This window comes from Lepidochelys kempii, chromosome 23 (genome assembly GCF_965140285.1).
Source record: "Lepidochelys kempii isolate rLepKem1 chromosome 23, rLepKem1.hap1, whole genome shotgun sequence".
NCBI lineage: Eukaryota > Metazoa > Chordata > Testudines > Cheloniidae > Lepidochelys > Lepidochelys kempii.
The window spans coordinates 18,714,351-18,735,683 of NC_136402.1; the positions used below are offsets into that span (position 1 = coordinate 18,714,351).

The 21,333-nt window shown below is 70.5% G+C and overlaps 2 protein-coding genes across 2 annotated transcripts in view; both read left to right on the forward strand.

The window, feature by feature from the left end:
* The first annotated feature begins 147 nt into the window (after window positions 1–147).
* On the forward strand, window positions 148–11,138 carry LOC140901971 (uncharacterized). Its single transcript, XM_078850327.1, has 7 exons — window positions 148–3,270; window positions 3,392–3,469; window positions 3,684–3,795; window positions 3,876–4,021; window positions 4,099–4,175; window positions 9,207–9,310; window positions 10,207–11,138. The coding sequence occupies exons 1-7, from the start codon at window positions 2,035–2,037 to the stop codon at window positions 10,269–10,271; spliced, it is 1,818 nt and encodes a 605-aa protein (XP_078706453.1). The 5' UTR covers window positions 148–2,034; the 3' UTR covers window positions 10,272–11,138.
* Window positions 11,139–12,943: 1,805 nt separating this feature from the next.
* LOC140902082 (semaphorin-3F) overlaps window positions 12,944–21,333 on the forward strand; it is a 14,935-nt gene continuing 6,545 nt past the window's right edge. Inside the window, 7 exon segments of the mRNA XM_078850334.1 lie at window positions 12,944–13,330; window positions 15,368–15,528; window positions 15,904–15,965; window positions 16,229–16,349; window positions 16,880–16,924; window positions 16,926–16,974; window positions 17,085–17,204. Of these exon segments, the coding sequence (XP_078706460.1) occupies window positions 13,228–13,330; window positions 15,368–15,528; window positions 15,904–15,965; window positions 16,229–16,349; window positions 16,880–16,924; window positions 16,926–16,974; window positions 17,085–17,204 (661 nt within the window). The 5' untranslated portion in view covers window positions 12,944–13,227.

Genomic DNA, 21,333 nt, shown 5'->3' on the forward strand with positions numbered 1-21,333 from the left:
TCGGGGCTCGGGGGGCTGGGGAGGGCACAATACAGCGACAGGACGGCTGGACAGAGACTCCCGACAGCAGCCATTTCTGGAGGGACCCCAGGGGGGCAACCGCTCTGTCGGGGGAGGGAGAGCATGGGGGGGGCAGTGTGGGGGTTCGCTCGGATCTTTGGTTCTGGTCCAGCTCCTCCCCCCCTTTTTCGGGGTGCTGGGGGGCAGGGACCGTTCTCGTTTCTTTTCTTTTTGATATAAAAACCAACGGAATGAAACAAACTGACCAATCGGTGTTTTCTTCGAGCCAGGGCCACGCAGGACCCGTCTTCTGGGGTGCCCGGACACCTGGGTTCTTTCCCTGGCTGTGGGAGGGGAGTAGGGTCTGGTGGGTTAGAGCAGGGGGGCTGGGAGCCAGGACTCCTGGGTTCAATCCCTGGTTCTTGCCGTCAGTCACTATTGGCCATTGTGGAACAAATCTCTTCTTGCCTTTTCCCCCCGCGAGCTGGGTCGGGCGAGCGCAGGATGAATGCAGACCCCGATGACTCCAGCCTCGGCCTCCCCCAGCCGGGGGGGCGCTGGGGCGCCCGGGGCAGCGTTCGGGCCAGGAAGCAGTTGGCTCCCCCGGCAGCTGAACCGAAACCTCCGGCTGTGCTTCGGTTTCCTGCTTTCGGGGCCGACCCTGCCCCCGAAATTTCGATTCAAAGGTCACAGATTTCTCTTTCTTCGAAAACAGCCAGCATGATAAGATCTGGGGCGAGGGGGAGAGACGCAGCCACACAGGGGCGCCTCGCCTGGCACTGCGATGCAGCCACCTCTGGGGCGGGGCGGACACATAACGCCCTATGGGGATGGTGAGGAGAGGCAGCCACCTCTGGGGCAGGGCGGCTGGGCCGCAGTTTGGGACAGGAAGGGAAGCTGATGCCTGTTGCTGACTGCGACATTTCGAGAGGGGGAATGGGCCCCCCGGGCCTGGGGTTCGATCCCCCCATTCGACGGGGCAGAAAGCCAGGCTCGGGGAGTTGGTGCCCGCGCTGATCACCGGGGGGAGCGCCCCTTGCAGAGCCCCACCCCGCAGCCCCCTCCCCCCCGGGTCTGGCTGGGAGCGCCTCCACCCTTCAGTCTCCTGCCCCGCCCGGGGGCCGGACCTTTCGCCCCCGCCGTGCTGGTCCTGACGAGGCCGACGGCTGTCTGCAGTCCGACCAACACGGGCTCCGCCGCGTGCAATGCACAACTGCACCGCTGGCCGCGCGCACCCTCTCGTGCAAGGCACCAGGATTCAAGGGGAACCGTCACGTGCAGGGCTCGACAGCCTGCAGTTCACTACTACGGGCAATGCACTATTGCACACACGGCGCCGTGTGCGCTGCACGCTCGTGTGTAATGCACACCGCACCGTATTGCCCGCGCTGCACGCTCGTGTGCAAGGCACCGTTGCTCGCGGATCGCGCCACGCCTGCGCGACGAGCAATCACGCGCCACCGGCATTTGCTCCACCTGGCGGGCGCGCGCGCGCTTACCCACAGCCAGCTGCCCAGGGCGCAAGCGCCGCATTCGGCGTTACTGCGCATGCACCGGGAGAAGGTCCTGCCAACGCGCATGCGGCACGCGCAGTCTCCCTTTGAGACACTCCCCGCCCCATCTCTGGCGGACGCGACCGAATCCGCCGAGCCTGGTTCCGCCTCTTGCCCATTGGCCGCCGCCGAGAAGGCGCCCGCCGTATCAGGGTCCGGGTCCCCCACGTGGGGGGCGGGTCGAAGACGGAACCCGCGACGATTGCTGGCGCCGCCGGCCAATCGCCGCCCGGTTCGCCCCCCCACGTGGGATGGAAGGCTTTTCCCTCCCGCCGTTGGCGGGGCAGCCCTGCTGCTGGCCAATCAGCGCGGGGAGGGGAGAGAGGAACAGAGGAAGGGGGGAGAGACGCGCGAGGCGCTCGAGTTTGGCAGTTGCCGGCGGCCGTTGCTCCCCTCGCGCCTCTTCCGTTTGAAAACGAGGGTTGAGCCGGAGGGAGGGGGGCCGGCGCGGCCCCGCCCCCGGGCCTGAGCGGACCGAACCATGAGCGGGAGCGGGGGCGTCCCGCGGACCCCACCCCCCGCCCCGGCCGCCAAGCGCCGCTGCCCGGCCCCGCTGCTGAAGGAGACGGAGGCCGCCCAGGCGCTGACCCAGCTGACGGCCTGGGGGGCCCTGGAAACCGCCGGGCGGCCGGGGGCGCCCGCGGCCGGGGGGGGCCTGGAAACTGCTGCCGCGGGGCTGGCGCCCCCTGCTGGGGAGGGGGGCCTGGAAACCGCCAAGCGGGGCAGCCGAGACCCCGCCGGGGGCGGGCGGGGGCGCCTCGCGGCTGTCGCCAACGGGAAGGGGAGCCGAGGAGCCGCGCAAGGGGAGAGGAGCCTGGAGGCTGCCGCTGGGCCAGGGAGCCTTGAGGCCGCCGCCGCCACCGCGATGGGGAGCCTGGAAACCGCCGCCGCCGGGGGGAAGGGGGTGCTGGAAACCGACGCCACCGCGATGGGGAGCCTGGAAACCGCCACCACCGAGGGGAAGGGGGTGCTGGAAACCGACGCCACCGCGATGGGGAGCCTGGAAACCGCCGCCGCCGAGGGGAAGGGGGTGCTGGAAACCGACGCCACCGCGATGGGGAGCCTCGAAACCGCCGCCGCCGGGGGGAAGGGGGTGCTGGAAACCGAGGCCACCGCGATGGGGAGCCTCGAAACCGCCACCACCGAGGGGAAGGGGGTGCTGGAAACCGACGCCACCGCGATGGGGAGCCTCGAAACCGCCACCACCGAGGGGAAGCGGGTGCTGGAAACCGACGCCACCGCGATGGGGAGCCTCGAAACCGCCACCGCCGAGGGGAAGGGGGTGCTGGAAACCGACGCCACCGCAATGGGGAGCCTCGAAACCGCCACCACCGAGGGGAAGGGGGTGCTGGAAACCGACGCCACCGCGATGGGGAGCCTCGAAACCGCCGCTGCCGAGGGGAAGGGGGTGCTGGAAACTGCCGACGGCCGGGAGGGGCGGAGGAAGAGGCGGGCGGAGGAGGAGTGCTCCATCATCTCAGTGGGGGAGGAGGAGGAGGAGGAGGAGGAGCCGGGGGCCGGGGCGGCCCGGCGGGCCCCGGACACGGGGCAGTACCTGGAGGCGCTGGAGGCGGTGCAGCTGGAGCTGGAGGCGGTGAACGAGCAGGCCGGCTGCGCCTTCCGCATCCTCAAGGCCAAGTTCGGCCACATGCGCCGGCCCCACCTCGAGCGCCGCAACCTCATCATCCAGAACATCCCCGGGTTCTGGGTCACCGCCGTATCCCTCCGCCAGGGGGCGTCGCAGGGCAGCCGGGGCTGGGCGGGGGGCGGAGAGCGGGAGGCCCGGAGAACCCAGGCGTCCGGGCTCCGGTTGTGTTTCCTTGACTCGGGCTCGGCAGTTTCTCAATCACCCCCAGTTGTCGGCCGTGATCAACGACCGGGACGAGGACACCCTGAGCTACATGACCAACCTGCAGGTGAGAGTGGGGGGCTCGGCGCTCGGACGCCTGGGTTCTCTCCCTGGCTCTGGGAGGGGAGTGGGGTCGAGTGGGTTGCGGGGGGCGGGGCTGGGAGCCAGGACTCCTGGGTTCCTGCTCCAGCTCTAGGAGGAGCCGGGGGACGGTGGAGGTGGGGGTGCGCGCTGTGGAAAGTCTCAGGCCCGGACTCCTGGGTCCTTTCTGCCCCCGGCAGGTGGAGGACTTCACTCACGCCAAGTCAGGGTGCAAGATCAAGTTCTACTTCAGCGGGAACCCCTACTTCCAGAACGAGGTGATCGTCAAGGAGTTCCAGCCGGCCTCCTCTGGTATGGGGCGGGGCTGCGTTCGGGGGGCGCTGGGGGCGCTCCCCGTGCCTGCACCCTCACCCCTGCCTCTCCCCCCGCAGGCAGGCTGGTGTCGCACTCCACCCCCATCCGCTGGTGGCGGGGCCAGGACCCCCGGGCCCACGGCCGCAAGAGCCCCGAGGTGGGGCGCAGCTTCTTCAGCTGGTTCGGGGACCACAGCTTCCCTGCAGGTGACCGGATTGCTGAGGTGAGACCCCCCGAGCCCCGATCCTGCCCCCCCCGGCTGCCCCCCCCACGTCTCACCCCCCTGCTCCGTCCCCCCAGATCATCAAGGAGGACCTCTGGCCAAACCCCCTGCACTACTACCTGATGGGCGAGAACGGGGGCGCCGGGGACGACAGGTGAGACGGCGCCTCCTGCTGGAGGGGGCCGGGCAAGGGGCCGGCAGGCTGGGGAGCCAGGGACTGGGCTTAATTTTTTGGTGGCTGAGAAGTGCATGCTGGGTAACCCGGGCGGTGGGGGCGCCGAGCATTGTGGGTAACCCGGGCGGTGGGGGCGCCGAGCATTGTGGGTAACCCGGGCGGTGGGGGCGCCGAGCATTGTGGGTAACCCGGGGTGCCTGCAGCAGGATGGAGCCTGGGGATGACTGCGTGGTGATTGTGGGTGTCCCGGGGTCCCCGGGCGATGCTCTGACCTGCTCCCCACGAAGCCGGGCAGGACTCTGGGGGAGTCTCCTCTCGGGGAGCAGCCTGTCTGCAGGGCAAGAAGCTCACACGGCTTCCCCCTTCCTGGGTCTGACCCCGGAGCCTCCAGCCTCCCCTGCCCCTCCGGGCGCTTCCCCCAGCGAGTCTGCCCAGGCGGGGACCTGGGGGGCCAGAGGGTCCTGCCCCCCAACTCCACAGCCAGACGGGACTCTCAGCCAGCCGGGGAAACAGAAGGTTTATTAGACGACAGGAACAGGGTCTAACACAGAGCTTGTAGGTGCAGAGAACAGGACCCCTCAGCCGGGTCCATTTTGGGGGGCAGTGAGCCAGACAACCACGTCTGCCCTTCACTCCTTGTCCCCAGCCAGCCCCAAACTGAAACTCCCTCCAGCCCCCCTGCTCTGGGCTTTGTCCCTTTCCCGGGCCAGGAGGTCACCGGATCCCTTTGTTCTCCAACCCTTTTGCTCTCACCTGGCAGGGGGAAGGGCCCAGGCCATCAGTGGCCAGGAAACAGCGTGTCGGCCATTCTCTGTGTCCAGACCCCTGCACACACCTGCCCTTTAGGGCTCTGCAACGATCATACACCCTTACCCCACCCCCTAGAGACTTAAGAACTGCCTAGGGGAAACTGAGGCACCCCCACACTATTCAGAAGAAACATTAAGAACAGTCCCACTTCGTCACATCTCTCCCCCCTTCTAGATCGAACTGAGCGGGGTCACTTTAGCCGGTGACCTGGGGAAGTTCGAAGCCACCAATGTTCCCATGGATGCCCCAGCATCTCTCCCATTCCTTGGTAGGAGTTACACCAGGCCCTTCCAGTTTCACGCCCTGCCTTAGGTCGGGGGTGGTCGATAGCACTCACAGGCTGCATGTGGGAAGGTTTATGTGGCCCGTGCCTTTTGCCACCCCAAAACCCCTGGGGGTCAAACTGGGATTGGGTCTTCTCCCCAACAAGCTGGCCAAACACAGCCACTGGGTTATAGGACTGTTTAACTTTCTTAACAGCTTTCACTTCATCTGAGCCCTTCTCAAAGCTCTCCACACTGGATCTTTCAACAGGAAAGTCAGTGGATCCATTCACAACAGCAAATTTCTGGCCTTTAGCAACTGAAACTTTCTTGATGAAATCACTTTCACACCCTTCAGTGGCAGTAAACTGCTTGCAAAGACTCCAGGAGGATTCCTTTCCCTAGGGCTTCTCTATACAACAATTCACCCCTCCCAGAAATTCTGCTCTTACCCTCTTCACCGAGGGCTTGCTCTAGGGGAACACTTTCCTGAGCAACAACAGGCTCTTTCTGGGTCTCCCTTACATCCAGAGTTACCTCTGGCCCATCCGGCAGATTCCTACACAATCCCCTTTCAGGCAAACTGACAGACTTCCTAGATAAAAGGTCAGAAGCATTCTCCTTCCCTTTGCCACACACAAGTTCAGGAATCTTTTCCTTCTTGCTACAGGTTTCCACACCCTCAGTAGGTGACACAATCACACACCTTCATGCTCTCCTTGTGCCCTGGCTAGGATCTCACCCTGATTAGGCAGAGCTGCGACACCGTTTCCCAACAACACACTAGCAACGGGCAAAATACAAGCCCCCGAATTGTCTGGGCTCTGGGATTTTACATAGACCCTAACCGGATGCGACCTAGTTACAGGGCCATTCTCCCGAGCAGACACAAACTTAGGACCCTTCCCTTCCTGGGCTTTAGCTGAATCCAGAACCAGCTCTGGGACAACTGCACGACCCTCAACCATCACAGGCTGAAAGGCCCCTTCTGTCTGCTCCACAGACAAAGAAGAGCCGGACACACTTTCTCCCTTCCCAGACACCCAGCTTGGGATCTCATTCCCCTGGTCCCAGCACACAAGGCTGGTCACAGACAACTGCTTGGAGATCAGGGTAGCTCCCTCCATAGGCAAGTAAATACCCCTGACAGACACAGGGACGTTTCCTTCACTGTCCCAATTCTCCACCCAGCTAACAGGTAAGGTCCAGGGACTCTCATCTTCCACTCTCCTGGCCTTCCCGCCCTGCTGACTAGACACAGCCATCAGCTCACAAGGCTGCCTAGGCTCATCCAGACTTTCCTTACCCAGCACCTTGCCACTCCCAACAGATCCCCTGCCCTGCCTGTGTCTCCCCCCACTCAGCTGGGGCTCAGCTCCCACTGTGCTCAGCGCTCCCCTTGCTGTCCCAGTGGGGGTAGGCAGTGAGCTCCCTGCTTTCCTCACTGCATCAGAGCCAGCGTGAGCCCCCTCTCCCGTGTGCACGGGGGGCAGGGAGCCCCAGGGGTCTGGTCACAGGCAGGCAGGTAGCCTGGGCCTAGCGGCTCCTCCCCGCTGCCAGCCAGGTCATCTGCATTTTCACTGACCATTTCCCTCTCTGCCGATTGCTTCCCTGGATTCAAATTCAAACCCTTGGCAGTTACCAGAGCAGGGCCCGGATCTTGTCCCAAAGAGACACAGTCACCCCACAACAGGGTCTGGCAGCTGGTATCCTGGAGAACCCCAACGACCAGCCAGCCCCACCCCTCCTGGGTCTGCACAGGGATCTGGGCCATAGGCAGGGCGAGGGGCTTCGTCCCTGGGACCCTCACCCAGCTCACACAACCCCCCGGCATCTGAGGCTGCACCCCCCAGGGCCTGACACCAGTTCTCTCTGTCCCAGGATCTCGCCACCCCAGGAATGTCTCCCCATTGGCCATCCCCTTCCGCTCCCACTGGGGGTCCGAGGGGCCTGGCCCCAGGAAACTCCACACAGACATAGAGGTTGGGGTCAGGAGTGGGAGCCTGTCCACCTCCCCACCCATCGGGCTGACGGAGTCTGTGGCCTTGGGACCCAGCAAGGGAGCTAGACACCGGGGCTTTTCCGCAGGGTCCCCCTGGTTCAAATCGCCAGCCTGCTCAAAGGCAGTGGGGTGGCATCCACATCTCCCCACTCCTTAACCAGGGGCAGCAATTCAGTCTTGAGGTTCCCTGCGGAACTGGCCCCCCGGGGTCTATCCCCACTCACCCCGGGGAGGTCCCCTAGGCCTCTCCGCTCCCCCACCGCCAGTTCATGCTGCTGCAGCTTCTGCAGCTCTTTCTCGGGCTCTCGCTGTCTCCCACAGTCCTCTTGCTCTCTCGGACTCGGCTCCAATCCCGTCAGTCTCCGATCCCCCGATGGGGAACCCGATTGTGAAGACCCCTGTCTGGTCGGGGACAGGAGTCTTGGGGGTGCCTGGCTCCTACTCCAGCTGCTCCCAGATCCTGCTATAGCCCCATTTGGGGTCAGGAATCTGTTCCTTAGAGCGGTCATCCTCCTCCAGCCGCACGATGAACTGTGCTTTGGTGAACTTCCCAATGCTCAACCCTCTTTCTGCACCGGGTTACGGTGTCCTTCTTCAGGAGACGGTGACAGGCCGTCACTCCGCTCCTCCCAAGTTGTTGTGGACTCACAGGCCTGTGTGCTCTCAGCTCCCCACGGTTTCCAGGGAGAACCCCTAGTGTGCCAGCCCTTCTCGAGGTCACCCCCTCTTTGCCAGGGTCGAGCGGCAGACTCCTCCAGCCCCGGGACCGCTCACTGCAATCCCCAGGGGAACCCTGTTACTGCAAAAGTCCTTCTCTCTCCCAGGGCCAAGCCGCAGGCTCCTCCGCCCCTGAGACTGCTCACCACAGTCCCCAAGGGGACCCCATTACTGCACAGTCCTTCTCGCTGGTCACACACTCCCAGGGGTTAACCGCCCCCCGAAACTGCTCCTCTCTGAGCCTTCAGCGCGCCTGGTCCCCGTCAATCCCCCTTCGTTTTACTGCTCCCCCGTCGCTTACTGCAGGAAGCGCCGTCCACGGGTGCAGTACATCCCACCGCTGCCACGGGGTCCCCGGGCGATGCTCTGACCTGCTCCCCACGAAGCCGGGCAGGACTCTGGGGGAGTCTCCTCTCGGGGAGCAGCCTGTCTGCAGGGCAAGAAGCTCACACGGCTTCCCCATTCCTGGGTCTGACCCCGGAGCCTCCAGCCTCCCCTGCCCCTCCGGGCGCTTCCCGCAGCCAGTCTGCTCAGGCGGGGTCCTGGGGGGGCCAGAGGGTCCTGCCCCCCAACTCCACAGCCAGACGGGACTCTCAGCCAGCCGGGGAAACAGAAGGTTTATTAGACGACAGGAACAGGGTCTAACACAGAGCTTGTAGGTGCAGAGAACGAGACCCCTCAGCTGGGTCCATTCTGGGGGGTAGTGAACCAGACAACCCCGTCTGCCCTTCACTCCTTGTCCCCAGCCAGCCCCAAACTGAAACTCCCTCCAGCCCCCCTGCTCTGGGCTTTGTCCCTGTCCCTGATCTCTTTGTTCTCCAACCCTTTAGGTCTCACCTGGCAGGGGGAAGGGCCCAGGCCACCAGTGGCCAGGAAACAGGGTGTCGGCCATTCTCTGTGTCCAGACTCCTGCACACACCTGCCCTCTAGGGCTCTGCAACCATCATACCCCCTTACCCCACCCCCTAGAGACTTAAGAACTGCCTAGGGGAAACTGAGGCCCCCCCACACTATTCAGAGGAAACATTAAGAACTGTCCCACTTCTTCACAGTGGGTAACCCCAGGGGGGAGCCGAGCATTGTGGGTAACCCTGTGGTGCCCGCAGTGGGATGGAGCCCAGGGACGACAGCATGGTGACTGTGGGTGACCCGGGGGAGCGTTGTGGGTGACCCGGGGGGGGGCGCCAAGCGTTGTGGGTAACCCTGCGGTGCCCACAGCGGGACGGAGCACGGGGACGACTGCGTGGTGATCGTGGACGATGAGGGGGAGGAGGACGACGAGGTGCAGGAAATCATGGACGAGGAAGAGGATGGCGAGGAAGGTGAGTAACGGGGTCCCTAGGTAACGCCCCCCCCAGGGGCTGTCTCTGCAGCGGGCTTCATGAAGGGGGCAGGGCTGGGTGAGCAGGAGCTGTGGGTCAGGATTGGGGGGTGCTGGTGGGGTGGGGAAGGATTTGGGGGGGTGCTGGTGGAGTGCGAGGCCAGGGGTGGGGCTTGGCGTAGGATTGGGGGTGCTGGTGGAGTGGGGAAGGATTCGGGGGGGGCCGGTGGAGCAGGGAGGCTGTGGGTCAGGACTGGGGGGTGCTGATGGGGTGGGGAAGGATTCGGGGGGGTGCTGGTGGAGTGCGAGGCCAGGGGTGGGGCTTGGCGTAGGATTGGGGGTGCTGGTGGAGTGGGGAAGGATTTGGGGGGGTGCTGATGGAGTGGGGAAGGATTCGGGGGGGCCGGTGGAGCAGGGAGGCTGTGGGTCAGGACTGGGGGGTGCTGGTGGAGTGGGGAAGGATTCGGGGGGGCCGGTGGAGCAGGGAGGCTGTGGGTCAGGACTGGGGGGTGCTGGTGGGGTGGGGAAGGATTCGGGGGGGCCGGTGGAGCAGGGAGGCTGTGGGTCAGGATTGGGGGTGCTGGTGGGGTGGGGAAGGATTCGGGGGGGTGCTGGTGGAGTGCGAGGCCAGGGGTGGGGCTTGGCGTAGGATTGGGGGTGCTGGTGGAGTGGGGAAGGATTCGGGGGGGCCGGTGGAGCAGGGAGGCTGTGGGTCAGGACTGGGGGGTGCTGATGGGGTGGGGAAGGATTCGGGGGGGCCGGTGGAGCAGGGAGGCTGTGGGTCAGGATTGGGGGTGCTGGTGGGGTGGGGAAGGATTCGGGGGGGCCGGTGGAGCAGGGAGGCTGTGGGTCAGGACTGGGGGGGCACCAGCCGTACCCATGTCTGTCCCCCCCCAGGCAGCACGGTGGAGGAGCTGATGAAGGCGGCCGGCCGGGGCTCGGAGCCGGAGGAAGACGGTTGATCCCCTGCCCCCCCCTCCGCCCCACCAGCACCCGAAGATGGACCAGGCCCCCCCCCCGGCGCCTTCTGCTGGGGCTGGACTCTGTGACTGAGCTTTGCCCCCGGCCCCCCGGCCTGGGGTCGCTTCCCGCTCCGGGCTTGGAGCAATTCAGCGGAGCCCTTCAGTCATTGAGGGCGACCGCAGTTCCCAGCCTGGCCATGGGGGGGCAGCGCTCCCCACTGTGTCGCCAGGGGGCAGTCGTCTGTGGGGCCGTGCTGGCGTTGGGGGTCGGCCCAGGGCGCTGGGGGCAGGGTGGGTCAATACCCCCCCTCCCGCTGTCTGTGGGGCCCTGCCGGGCTTTGGCAGAGGGGCATTGTGGGTAAATTCCCCCCAGTGGCCAGGTGGGGTCCTGTCTGGCCGCGGGAGAGGGGCATTGTGGGTAATTCCCCCCCCCGTAGCGGGGGGGGCCTTGCGCCCCCAGTGGCCTTTTACTGAGCAGCTCAGGGTCTTGTTCCATTAACTGTGCTCAGGGGTCGGCTGTTAACTCCCCCCCCAGCCTGGGGCCCCCCAGGGCCTGCTGCCAACCTCAGGGCCCCCCCACCTCTGCTGCACCCCCCCAGCGCAATCCCATCAGCCCCTGGGGCCGGGCACGACTCTGCCCATCCGTGTGGGGGGTGCTCTCCTTGGCAATCGGACTAGGTGCTGGGGGCACCCTGGGGCCGGCCCCTCTGACGTCTTGTAGCCATGGGTGGAGGCGCCCCCCGTGGCCGCCCCCCGTGGCCGCCCCCCGTGGCCGCCCCGTGCAACGCTACTGATTTGGGGGCAGTGCCCGCCCGGGGTTGTGCCCAGCCCGCGAAAACAAAGCACTTAATAGACGGAGAGATTTCACCCGCCCGGCTCCTTCCTGGCGCGCCGCCCCCTGCCCGCCCGCCGTGGGGTCCCTCGTCCCCCTGCCCGCTGTGGGGTCCTCTGTCCCCCCCGTCCCCCTGCCTGCCCGCCCGCCATGGGGCCCTTCGTCCCCCTGCCTGCTCGCCATGGGGTCCTCTGTCCCCCCGTCCCCCTGCCCGCCCGCCGTGGGGCTCCCTGTCCCCCTGCCTGCCGTGGGGTCCTCTGTCCCCCCCGTCCCCCTGCCTGCCCGCCCGCCGTGGGGTCCCTCGTTCCCCCTGCCCACTGTGGGGTCCTCTGTCCCCCCGTCCCCCTGCCCGCCCGCCGTGGGGCTCCCTGTCCCCCTGCCCGCTGTGGGGTCCTCTGTCCCCCCGTCCCCCTGCCCGCCCGCCATGGGGCCCTTCGTCCCCCTGCCTGCTCGCCATGGGGTCCTCTGTCCCCCCGTCCCCCTGCCCGCCCGCCGTGGGGCTCCCTGTCCCCCTGCCTGCCGTGGGGTTGGGGTCCTCTGTCCCCCTGCCTGCCCCGCCGTGGGGTCCCCCATCCCCCTGCCATGGGCCCCTCGTCCCACCTGGGGTGTCCTTTCTCCCCACGTAGCTGTCTGAGCAAAGGGGGCCACAGCAGACCCCACTTCCCCCAGCTGGGAGAGAACCCAGGCGTCCTGGCCCCCCCGCACACGCCATGGCCAGGGTGGGGGAGTTGCCGAGGCTCGAGGTCTCAGGGTCTCGGGGTGGGGGCACCTGGGAATCCTGGGGGGGGGGGACACGTGGGGTGCAAGGGCTTGTGGGGAAGCAGAGATCTTCCCAGCATGCCCCTGGCCTAGACTGGGTGGGGGTCACCCCTGCTTGGCTGCCAGGGGGCTCCCCAAATCCTCCTAGACCTGTTCCCCCCCCAGCTGCTCCGCCCCCCCACTTCCCTCCAGGCAGGTCCCAGCCCCGGCGCTGTTCCGGGTCCCGCCCCCAGCCAGGTATGTGGGGGGAGGGCGGCGGGCAGGGAGGGGTTAACGGGGGGGGGGATCAGCTGCTGGGCCGGGATTGGCCGGGGGATTATCGGCCCCCTTCGTCCTGGGACCTTCCCACCGCGGGGGGGGCCGAGGTCTCAACCCCCCCCCCGGACGCCGAGCGGGGACGGAGACGCCTGGGAGACGGGACAGACTCGGGGTAAGGGCCCCCCCCAGCCCGCCGGTGCCCCTCCCTCCCGACCCGCAGCCCCCCCCAGCCCGCCGGTGCCCCTCACTCCCGACCCGCAGCCCCCCCCGAGCCCGCCGGTGCCCCTCACTCCCGACCCGCAGCCCCCCCCGAGCCCGCCGGTGCCCCTCACTCCCGACCCGCAGCCCCCCCCGAGCCCGCCGGTGCCCCTCACTCCCGACCCGCAGCCCGCCGGTGCCCCTCACTCCCGACCTGCAGCCCCTGCTCCCCTGGATTTTGTCTGCTCCGCTTTGCCCTGCGGGACGCAGACGCTGGTGGGGCCGGGGCGCAGGGGCAGCCGCCCGCATTGGGACAGGAAGTGAAGGAGCCCCCCCGCCACCCCACAACTGCAAGGACGGGGGGGGCACATTTCGGGACTGGCCCGAGGAAAGGGGGGCTGCATATCTCAGCATGCACCTGGCCGCACCTGGGGGGTGGAGCCTGCAGGTTGTAGCCCGCGCAGCTGGGGGCCTGCTGCGGGGGGGGAGCAGGGAGATCAGCCCCCGCACGCACGGGTCTGGGGGGGCCCACATGCCTTGTCTCCTGGCTTCACCCCATTGCTCTGCCCGCCGGGCATGGGGCTTGGAAGGGGGTCTCTTGGGGGTTGGTTACTTCCCAGGGGCTCTGATGGGGGGGTCCCCAGCAGGGGAGGGGCTCGGCTGGGTTATCCCAGCCCCTCCCCCCCCAGCAAGGAGGGGGGTGGGGGGGCAGCGCAGCCCTGGGAAGCGGCTTCCCAGGCCACACACCTGTGCCCCCCCAGGGGGTGTGTGGGTCGCCCCTGCCCCACTGCACCCCCCAGTGCTCAGCCCTGCCTGCTAGGGGAGAGGGCCTACCCCACTCCCAGCCCCCCCACCCAGCCCTCTGCCCCCCACCTACCTCTTCTCCTTCTCCCACAGGTGCTGCCTGCCATGGCCCCCCCAGCGCCTGCCCTCCTGCTGGGGTTGGTGCTGCCCTGTGCCCTGGCCTGGTCCACCCCCCTCAGCGCCCCCCGCGTCTCCCTGTCCTACGCAGGTGAGGGGCGGGGGTGGTGCAGCCCGCGTGGTCCGTCGTGCACACGGGCTCCAGTCGCGGCCGTGCGGGGGGGGGGCATGTGGCACGAGTCACATGTGCGTGCAAAGCGTGTGTCCACGGTGAGAGACGTGTGCAGAGACGTGCTGGTGAACACGTGTTCCTGGGCGCCGTTGCACACGCGTGTCCGTGCAAGCAGACGGGCTGCTGAGCCCCATGCCGTGTCACTAGGGGGCACGTGGTGCGGAGGTACCCACGGTGCCCCCCGCAACCCCCCTTGCTGGGGACTCCGGGATCCGGTTACCCGGCCGGCCGCAGGGAGCGGCTTTCCCAGAAGAGCTTAAAATACCCAGAATGCCGAGTAGGGCTGAGCTCCCCCCGCCTCCTCTGTCGTGCAACACGCCGACCCGCTGTGCAATGCACCAGGACCAGCCCCCCCACCGTGCAATGCACCAACCAGCCAGGCAATGGGCCGGGAACGCCCCTAGCCGTGCAAAGCACCATCCGGCCATGCAACACACCAGGACCAGCCCCCCAGCCATGCAATGCATCATCCGGCCATGCAATACACCATTACCAGCCCCCCCCCTCCACTGTTCAGTGCACCATCCAGCCATGCAATGCACCAGAACCAGCCCCCCCTCACCGTGCAATGCACCAACCAGCCGTGCAGTGCACCATCCAGCCATGCAACGCACCAGGACCAGCCCCCCCGCCGTGCAATGCACCAACCAGCCAGGCAATGGGCCGGGAACGCCCCTAGCCGTGCAAAGCACCATCCGGCCATGCAACACACCAGGACCAGCCCCCCAGCCATGCAATGCATCATCCGGCCATGCAATACACCATTAGCAGCCCCCCCCACCGTGCAGTGCGCCACCCAGCCATGCAATGCACCAGAACCAGCCCCCCCCTCACCGTGCAGTGCGCCACCCAGCCATGCAACACACCAGGACCAGCCCCCCCCACTGTTCAGTGCACCATCCAGCCATGCAACACACCAGGACCAGCCCCCCCCCCACCGTGCAATGCACCAACCAGCCGTGCAGTGCACCATCCGGCCATGCAACACACCAGGACCAGCCCCCGAGCCATGCAATGCATCATCCGGCCATGCAATACACCATTAGCAGCCCCCCCCCCCACCGTGCAGTGCGCCACCCAGCCATGCAATGCACCAGGACCAGCCCCCCTCCCCACTGTTCAGTGCACCATCCAGTCATGCAATGCACCAGGACCAGCCCCCCCCCCACTGTGCAATGCACCATCCAGCCGTGCAATGCAGGGGGCAGTGGGGGGCTGCCCCCCCATTGTCTCAGTCACCGCCTGGCCGGATATAGCTGTGACGCACGCCCCAGACACGCTGCAGCAGGTCACCCCCAAAGCCTGCAAAGCCTGGGGCTTGTGGGGATTTCCGGCAGGACGCCTGGGTCCGGTCCCAGGTGCCGAGAGGGCAGTGGGGGCTGGTGGGTTAGAGCGGGGGGCTGGGAGCCAGGACTCCTGGGTTCTATCCCTGGCTCTAGGAAGGAAATGGGGTCTAGTGGTTAGAGTGAGGGGGGGCCTAGCAGCTAGCCCCCCCTTCTGCCCCAGAAACCTGCCCTTGGCCCCGGCTCTCAGACCCTGGCCCGCGTAGCGCCCTGGCCTGGAATCTCCCCCCGGGTTTGACACGCTCAAGGTCACTGCAGGTGGGAAGCTCGCAGCACGGCCTGGCACGGGGCTGGAATGCGGCCGGGGGATTTCAGGGATTATTTCTGGGCTTTGCTGTGCCTCCCCCCCCCCCCCCCCCAAAATACCCCCTGAGCTCAGCCAGCGCCAGGCAGATTAACGGGGGGTGGGGACCACTCCAGCTGCTGCCTGGGGGGTGGGAGGGCTAGGACTCCTGGGTTCTCAGGGGGTAAGAGTGGAGGGGGGGGCTGGGAGCCAGGATGCCTGGGTTCTCTCCCGGCTCTGGGAGGGCAGTGGGGGCTGGTGGTTAGGGTGGGGGTGGGGAGCCCGGATGCCTGGGTCCCATCCCATCTCCATCGCCCCCCACACCCCCAGAGCTCCTGCAGACCCGCACCGCCCGGCCCTTTGCTTTCGCCTTCAACACCAGTGACTATCGGATCCTGCTGCTGGACCAGGACCAGGACCGGCTCTACCTGGGGGCCCGCGACTACCTGGTGGCCCTGGACCTCCACAACGTCAACAGGGAGCCGCTCATCGTAAGGGGCGCCCCCTGCTGGGCGCCCGGACGCCTGGGTCCTCTCCGGGCTCTGGGCGGGGGGTGGGTCTAGTGGTTAGAGGAGGGGGGATGGGAGCCAGGACTCCTGGGTTCTCTCCCCAGCTCTGGGAGGGGGGTGGGGTCTAGTGGTTGGAGCAGTGGGGGGGGCGGGGAGCCAGGACTCCTGGGTTCTCTCCCCAGCTCTGGGATGGGAGTGGGGTCTCGTGGTTGGAGCGGGGGGGGGGGGGGGGGGCTGGGAGTCCTGACTCCTGGGTTCCCTGGGAGGGGTGGAGGGTGCTGGGAGTCGGGGAGCACACAGACTCTGGGGGGCTGGTTCTGGGGTCCCCATCTCTGACCCACTCTCTCCTCTCCCTAGATCCACTGGCCGGCATCCCAGAGTCAGCAGAGCGCCTGCCACATGGCGGGGAAGGGGCAGCGGGGTGAGATGGGGCAGGGACCCCCCAGCGCCCCCCGCCCTGTCACCCCTCTCCTGAGACCACGCAGGGCTTCCCCAGTGACCTCTGTGGGTCTGCCCCCTCCTGGGAATCTGCCCCTCCGTGCCCCCCTGTGATCCCTGGGGACCAGCCGCAGCCCCCTGGGACCCATTTGTCTCTGCCCCCCATGTCCTGCTGAGATTCCCCTCCCCCCCCATTCGAGTCCCAGCCCTGCCCCGACTCACCCCGTCCCGTCTGCCCCCCCCAGGGCGAGTGTTTCAACTACGTGCGTCTGGTCGAACCCCTGAACCGCACCCACCTCTACGCCTGCGGGACGGGGGCCTGCCAGCCCGTCTGCGCCCTGGTGCACCGCGGCTGGCGGTCACAGGTGAGCCGGACGCCTGGGTCCCACCCACCGCCAGGGCAGGGGGCTGGGGGTTAGACAGGGGGCTGGGAGCCCGGACTCCTGGGTTCTGCCCCGGCTCTGGGAGGGGAGTGGGGGCCGGAGGGTTAGATGAGGGGCTGGGAGCCCGGACTCCTGGGTTCTCCCCCCGCTCTGGGAGGGGAGTGGGGGGCCGGAGGGTTAGATGAGGGGCTGGGAGCCCGGACTCCTGGGTTCTCCCCCCGGCTCTGGGAGGGGAGTGGGGGCCGGAAGGTTAGATGAGGGGCTGGGAGCCCGGACTCCTGGGTTCTCCCCCCCGGCTCTGGGAGGGGAGTGGGGGCCGGAAGGTTAGATGAGGGGCTGGGAGCCCGGACTCCTGGGTTCTCCCCCCGGCTCTGGGAGGGGGAGTGGGGGCCGGAAGGTTAGATGAGGGGCTGGGAGCCCGGACTCCTGGGTTCTCCCCCCGGCTCGGGGAGGGGGTAGCCAGGGCAGGGTGCTGGTGGGGGGAAGAGCTCTGACCCCCCGTCCCCCCCCAGGAGTACCTGTTCCGCATGGTGCCGTGGTCCCTGGAGCCGGGGAAGGGGGCGCTGCCCGTACGACCCCCGTCAGAGCAGCCTGGCCACGCTCGTCAGTAAGTGGGGGCTGGGGGGGCAGGGTCCGTCGGTCCCCCTGGGGGGACCCTGCTCGGGGGGGGGCCCTGCTCTGTGCGGGGGGGGTCTCACTCCCCCCTCCCCCCAGCAGACGGGACACTCTACGCTGGGCTGCACGTGGATTTCATGGGCACCGATGCGGCCCTTTTCCGCACCATGGGCCCCCGGCCGGCCGTTCGCACGGAGCGGCACGACTCCCGCTGGCTGCACGGTATGGGGGCGAGGGGGGTGGGGGGCTGCGGGGCGGGCGGGGGGGGCGCCGGCCGGGCGGGGGGGCTGCGGGAGGTTAGGGGGGCTGCGGGGCGGGAGTGAGGGGCGCCGGCCGGGCGGGGGGGCTGCGGGAGGTTAAGGGGGCTGCGGGGCGGGAGTGAGGGGCGCCGGGCGGGGGGGGGCTGCGGGAGGTTAAGGGGGGCTGCGGGGCGGGAGTGAGGGGCGCCGGCCGGGCGGGAGGGCTGCGGGAGGTTAAGGGGGGCTGCGGGCCGGAGTGAGGGGCACCGGCCGGGCGGGGGAGGCTGGGGGAGGTTAAGGGGGGCTGCGGGGCGGGAGTGAGGGGCGCCGGGCGGGGGGGGGCTGCGGGGCGGGAGTGAAGGGGCGCCCGGCCGGGCGGGAGGGCTGCGGGAGGTTAAGGGGGGCTGCGGGGCAGGAGTGAGGGGCGCTGGCCGGGCGGGGGGGGGCTGCGGGGCGGGAGTGAGGGGCGCCGGCCGGGGCGGGGGGGCTGCGGAGGTTAAGGGGGGCTGCGGGCGGGAGTGAGGGGCGCTGGCCGGGCGGGGGGGGGCTGCGGGGCGGGAGTGAGGGGCGCCGGCCGGGCGGGAGGGCTGCGGGAGGTTAAGGGGGGCTGCGGGGCAGGAGTGAGGGGCGCTGGCCGGGCGGGGGGGGGCTGCGGGGCGGGAGTGAGGGGCGCCGGCCGGGCGGGGGGGCTGCGGGAGGTTAAGGGGGGCTGCGGGGCGGGAGTGAGGGGCGCCGGGCGGGGGGGGGCTGCGGGAGGTTAAGGGGGGCTGCAGGGCGGGAGTGAGGGGCGCCGGGCGGGGGGGGGGCTGCGGGGCCGGGAGTGAGGGGGCGCCGGCCGGGCGGGGGGGGCTGCGGGGCGGGAGTGAGGGGCGCCGGCCGGGCGGGGGGGCTGCGGGAGGTTAAGGGGGGCTGCGGGCGGGAGTGAGGGGCGCCGGGCGGGGGGGGGGCTGCGGGAGGTTAAGGGGGGCTGCGGGGCGGGAGTGAGGGGCGCCGGGCGGGGGGGGGGCTGCGGGGCGGGAGTGAGGGGCGCCGGGCGGGGCGGGGGAGGCTGCGGAGGTTAAGGGGGGCTGCGGGGGGCGGGAGTGAGGGGCGCTGGCCGGGCGGGGGAGGCTGCGGGAGGTTAAGGGGGGCTGCAGGGCGGGAGTGAGGGGGCGCCGGCCGGGCGGGGGGGCTGCGGGAGGTTAAGGGGGGCTGCGGGGCGGGAGTGAGGGGCGCTGGCCGGGCGGGGGGGGCTGTGGGCCGGGAGTGAGGGGCGCCGGCCGGGCGGGGGGGCTGCGGGAGGTTAAGGGGGGCTGCGGGCCGGGAGTGAGGGGCGCCGGCCGGGCGGGGGGCCTGCGGGAGGTTAAGGGGGGCTGCGGGGCGGGAGTGAGGGGCGCCGGGCGGGGGGGGGCTGCGGGAGGTTAAGGGGGACTGCGGGGCGGGAGTGAGGGGCGCCGGCCGGGCGGGGGGGCTGCGGGAGGTTAAGGGGGGCTGCGGGGCGGGAGTGAGGGGCGCCGGGCGGGGGGGGCTGCGGGAGGTTAAGGGGGGCTGCGGGGCGGGAGTGAGGGGCGCCGGGCGGGGGGGGGCTGCGGGAGGTTAAGGGGGGCTGCGGGGCGGGAGTGAGGGGCGTCGGGCGGGGGGGGGGCTGCGGGGCGGGAGTGAGGGGCGCCGGCCGGGCGGGGGGGCTGCGGGAGGTTAAGGGGGGCTGCGGGGCGGGAGTGAGGGGCGCCGGGCGGGGGGCCTGCGGGAGGTTAAGGGGGGCTGCGGGCCGGGAGTGAGGGGCGCCGGCCGGGCGGGGGGGCTGCGTGAGGTTAAGGGGGCTGCGGGGCGGGAGTGAGGGGCGCCGGGCGGGCGGGGGGGCTGCGGGAGGTTAAGGGGGCTGCGTGGCGGGAGTGAGGGGCGCCAGCCGAGCGGGGGGGCTGCGGGAGGTTAAGGGGGGCTGCGGGGCGGGAGTGAGGGGCGCCGGGCGGGGGGGGGCTGCGGGCCGGGAGTGAGGGGCGCTGGCCGGGCGGGGGGGGCTGCGGGGCGGGAGTGAGGGGCGCTGGCCGGGCGGGGGGGGCTGCGGGGCGGGAGTGAGGGGCGCTGGCCGGGCGGGGGGGGCTGCGGGCCGGGAGTGAGGGGCGCCGGCCGGGCGGGGGGGCTGCGGGAGGTTAAGGGGGGCTGCGGGCCGGGAGTGAGGGGCGCCGGCCGGGCGGGGGGGCTGCGGGAGGTTAAGGGGGGCTGCGGGCCGGGAGTGAGGGGCGCCGGCCGGGCGGGGGGCTGCGGGAGGTTAAGGGGGGCTGCGGGGCGGGAGTGAGGGGCGCCGGGCGGGGGGGGGCTGCGGGAGGTTAAGGGGGGCTGCGGGGCGGGGAGTGAGGGGCGCCGGCCGGGCGGGGGGGGGCTGCGGGCCGGGAGTGAGGGGCGCCGGCCGGGCGGGGGGGCTGCGGGAGGTTAAGGGGGGCTGCGGGGCGGGAGTGAGGGGCGCCGGCCGGGCGGGGGGGCTGCGGGAGGTTAAGGGGGGCTGCGTGGCGGGAGTGAGGGGCGCCGGCCGAGCGGGGGGGCTGCGGGAGGTTAAGGGGGGCTGCGGGGCGGGAGTGAGGGGCGCCGGCCGGGCGGGGGGGGCTGCGGGAGGTTAAGGGGGGCTGCGGGCCGGGAGTGAGGGGCGCCGGCCGGGCGGGGGGGCTGCGGAGGTTAAGGGGGGCTGCGGGGCGGGAGTGAGGGGCGCCGGGCGGGGGGGGGGCTGCGGGAGGTTAAGGGGGGCTGCGGGGCGGGAGTGAGGGGCGCCGGGCGGGGGGGGGCTGCGGGAGGTTAAGGGGGGCTGCGGGGCGGGAGTGAGGGGCGCCGGGCGGGGGGGTGCTGCGGGAGGTTAAGGGGGGCTGCGGGGCGGGAGTGAGGGGCGCCGGGCGGGGGGGGGGCTGCGGGGCGGGAGTGAGGGGCGCCGGGCGGGGGGGGGGCTGTGGGCCGGGAGTGAGGGGTGCCGGCCGGGCGGGGGGGGCTGCGGGAGGTTAAGGGGGGCTGCGGGCCGGGAGTGAGGGGCGCCGGCCGGGCGGGGGGGCTGCGGGAGGTTAAGGGGGGGTGAGGGGCGCCGGGCGGGGGGGGGCTGCGGGAGGTTAAGGGGGGCTGCGGGGCGGGAGTGAGGGGCGCCGGGCGGGGGGGGGCTGCGGGAGGTTAAGGGGGCTGCGGGGCGGGAGTGAGGGGCGCCGGGCGGGGGGGTGCTGCGGGAGGTTAAGGGGGGCTGCGGGGCGTGGAGTGAGGGGCGCCGGGCGGGGGGGTGCTGCGGGAGGTTAAGGGGGGCTGCGGGGCGGGAGTGAGGGGTGCCGGCCGGGGCGGGGGGGCTGCGGGAGGTTAAGGGGGCTGCGGGCCGGGAGTGAGGGGCGCCGGCCGGGCGGGGGGGCTGCGGGAGGTTAAGGGGGGCTGCGGGGCGGGAGTGAGGGGCGCCGGGCGGGGGGGGGGCTGCGGGGCGGGAGTGAGGGGCGCCGGCCGGGCGGGGGGCGCCGGGCGGGGGGGGGCTGTGGGCCGGGAGTGAGGGGTGCCGGCCGGGCGGGGGGGCTGCGGGAGGTTAAGGGGGGCTGCGGGCCGGGAGTGAGGGGCGCCGGCCGGGCGGGGGGGGCTGCGGGAGGTTAAGGGGGGCTGCGGGGCGGGAGTGAGGGGCGCCGGCCGGGCGGGGGGGGCTGCGGGAGGTTAAGGGGGGCTGCGGGGCGGGAGTGAGGGGCGCCGGGCGGGGGGGTGCTGCGGGAGGTTAAGGGGGGCTGCGGGCCGGGAGTGAGGGGCGCCGGGCGGGGGGGGGCTGCGGGAGGTTAAGGGGGGCTGCGGGGCGGGAGTGAGGGGCGCCGGGCGGGGGGGTGCTGCGGGAGGTTAAGGGGGGGCTGCGGGGGCGGGAGTGAGGGGCGCCGGGTGGGGGGGGGGCTGCGGGGCGGGAGTGAGGGGCGCCGGCCGGGCGGGGGGCGCCGGACGGGGGGGGGCTGTGGGCCGGGAGTGAGGGGTGCCGGCCGGGCGGGGGGGGCTGCGGGAGGTTAAGGGGGGCTGCGGGCCGGGGAGTGAGGGGCGCCGGCCGGGCGGGGGGGCTGCGGGAGGTTAAGGGGGGCTGCGGGGCGGGAGTGAGGGGCGCCGGGCGGGGGGGTGCTGCGGGAGGTTAAGACTCTGAGATAGCGCGT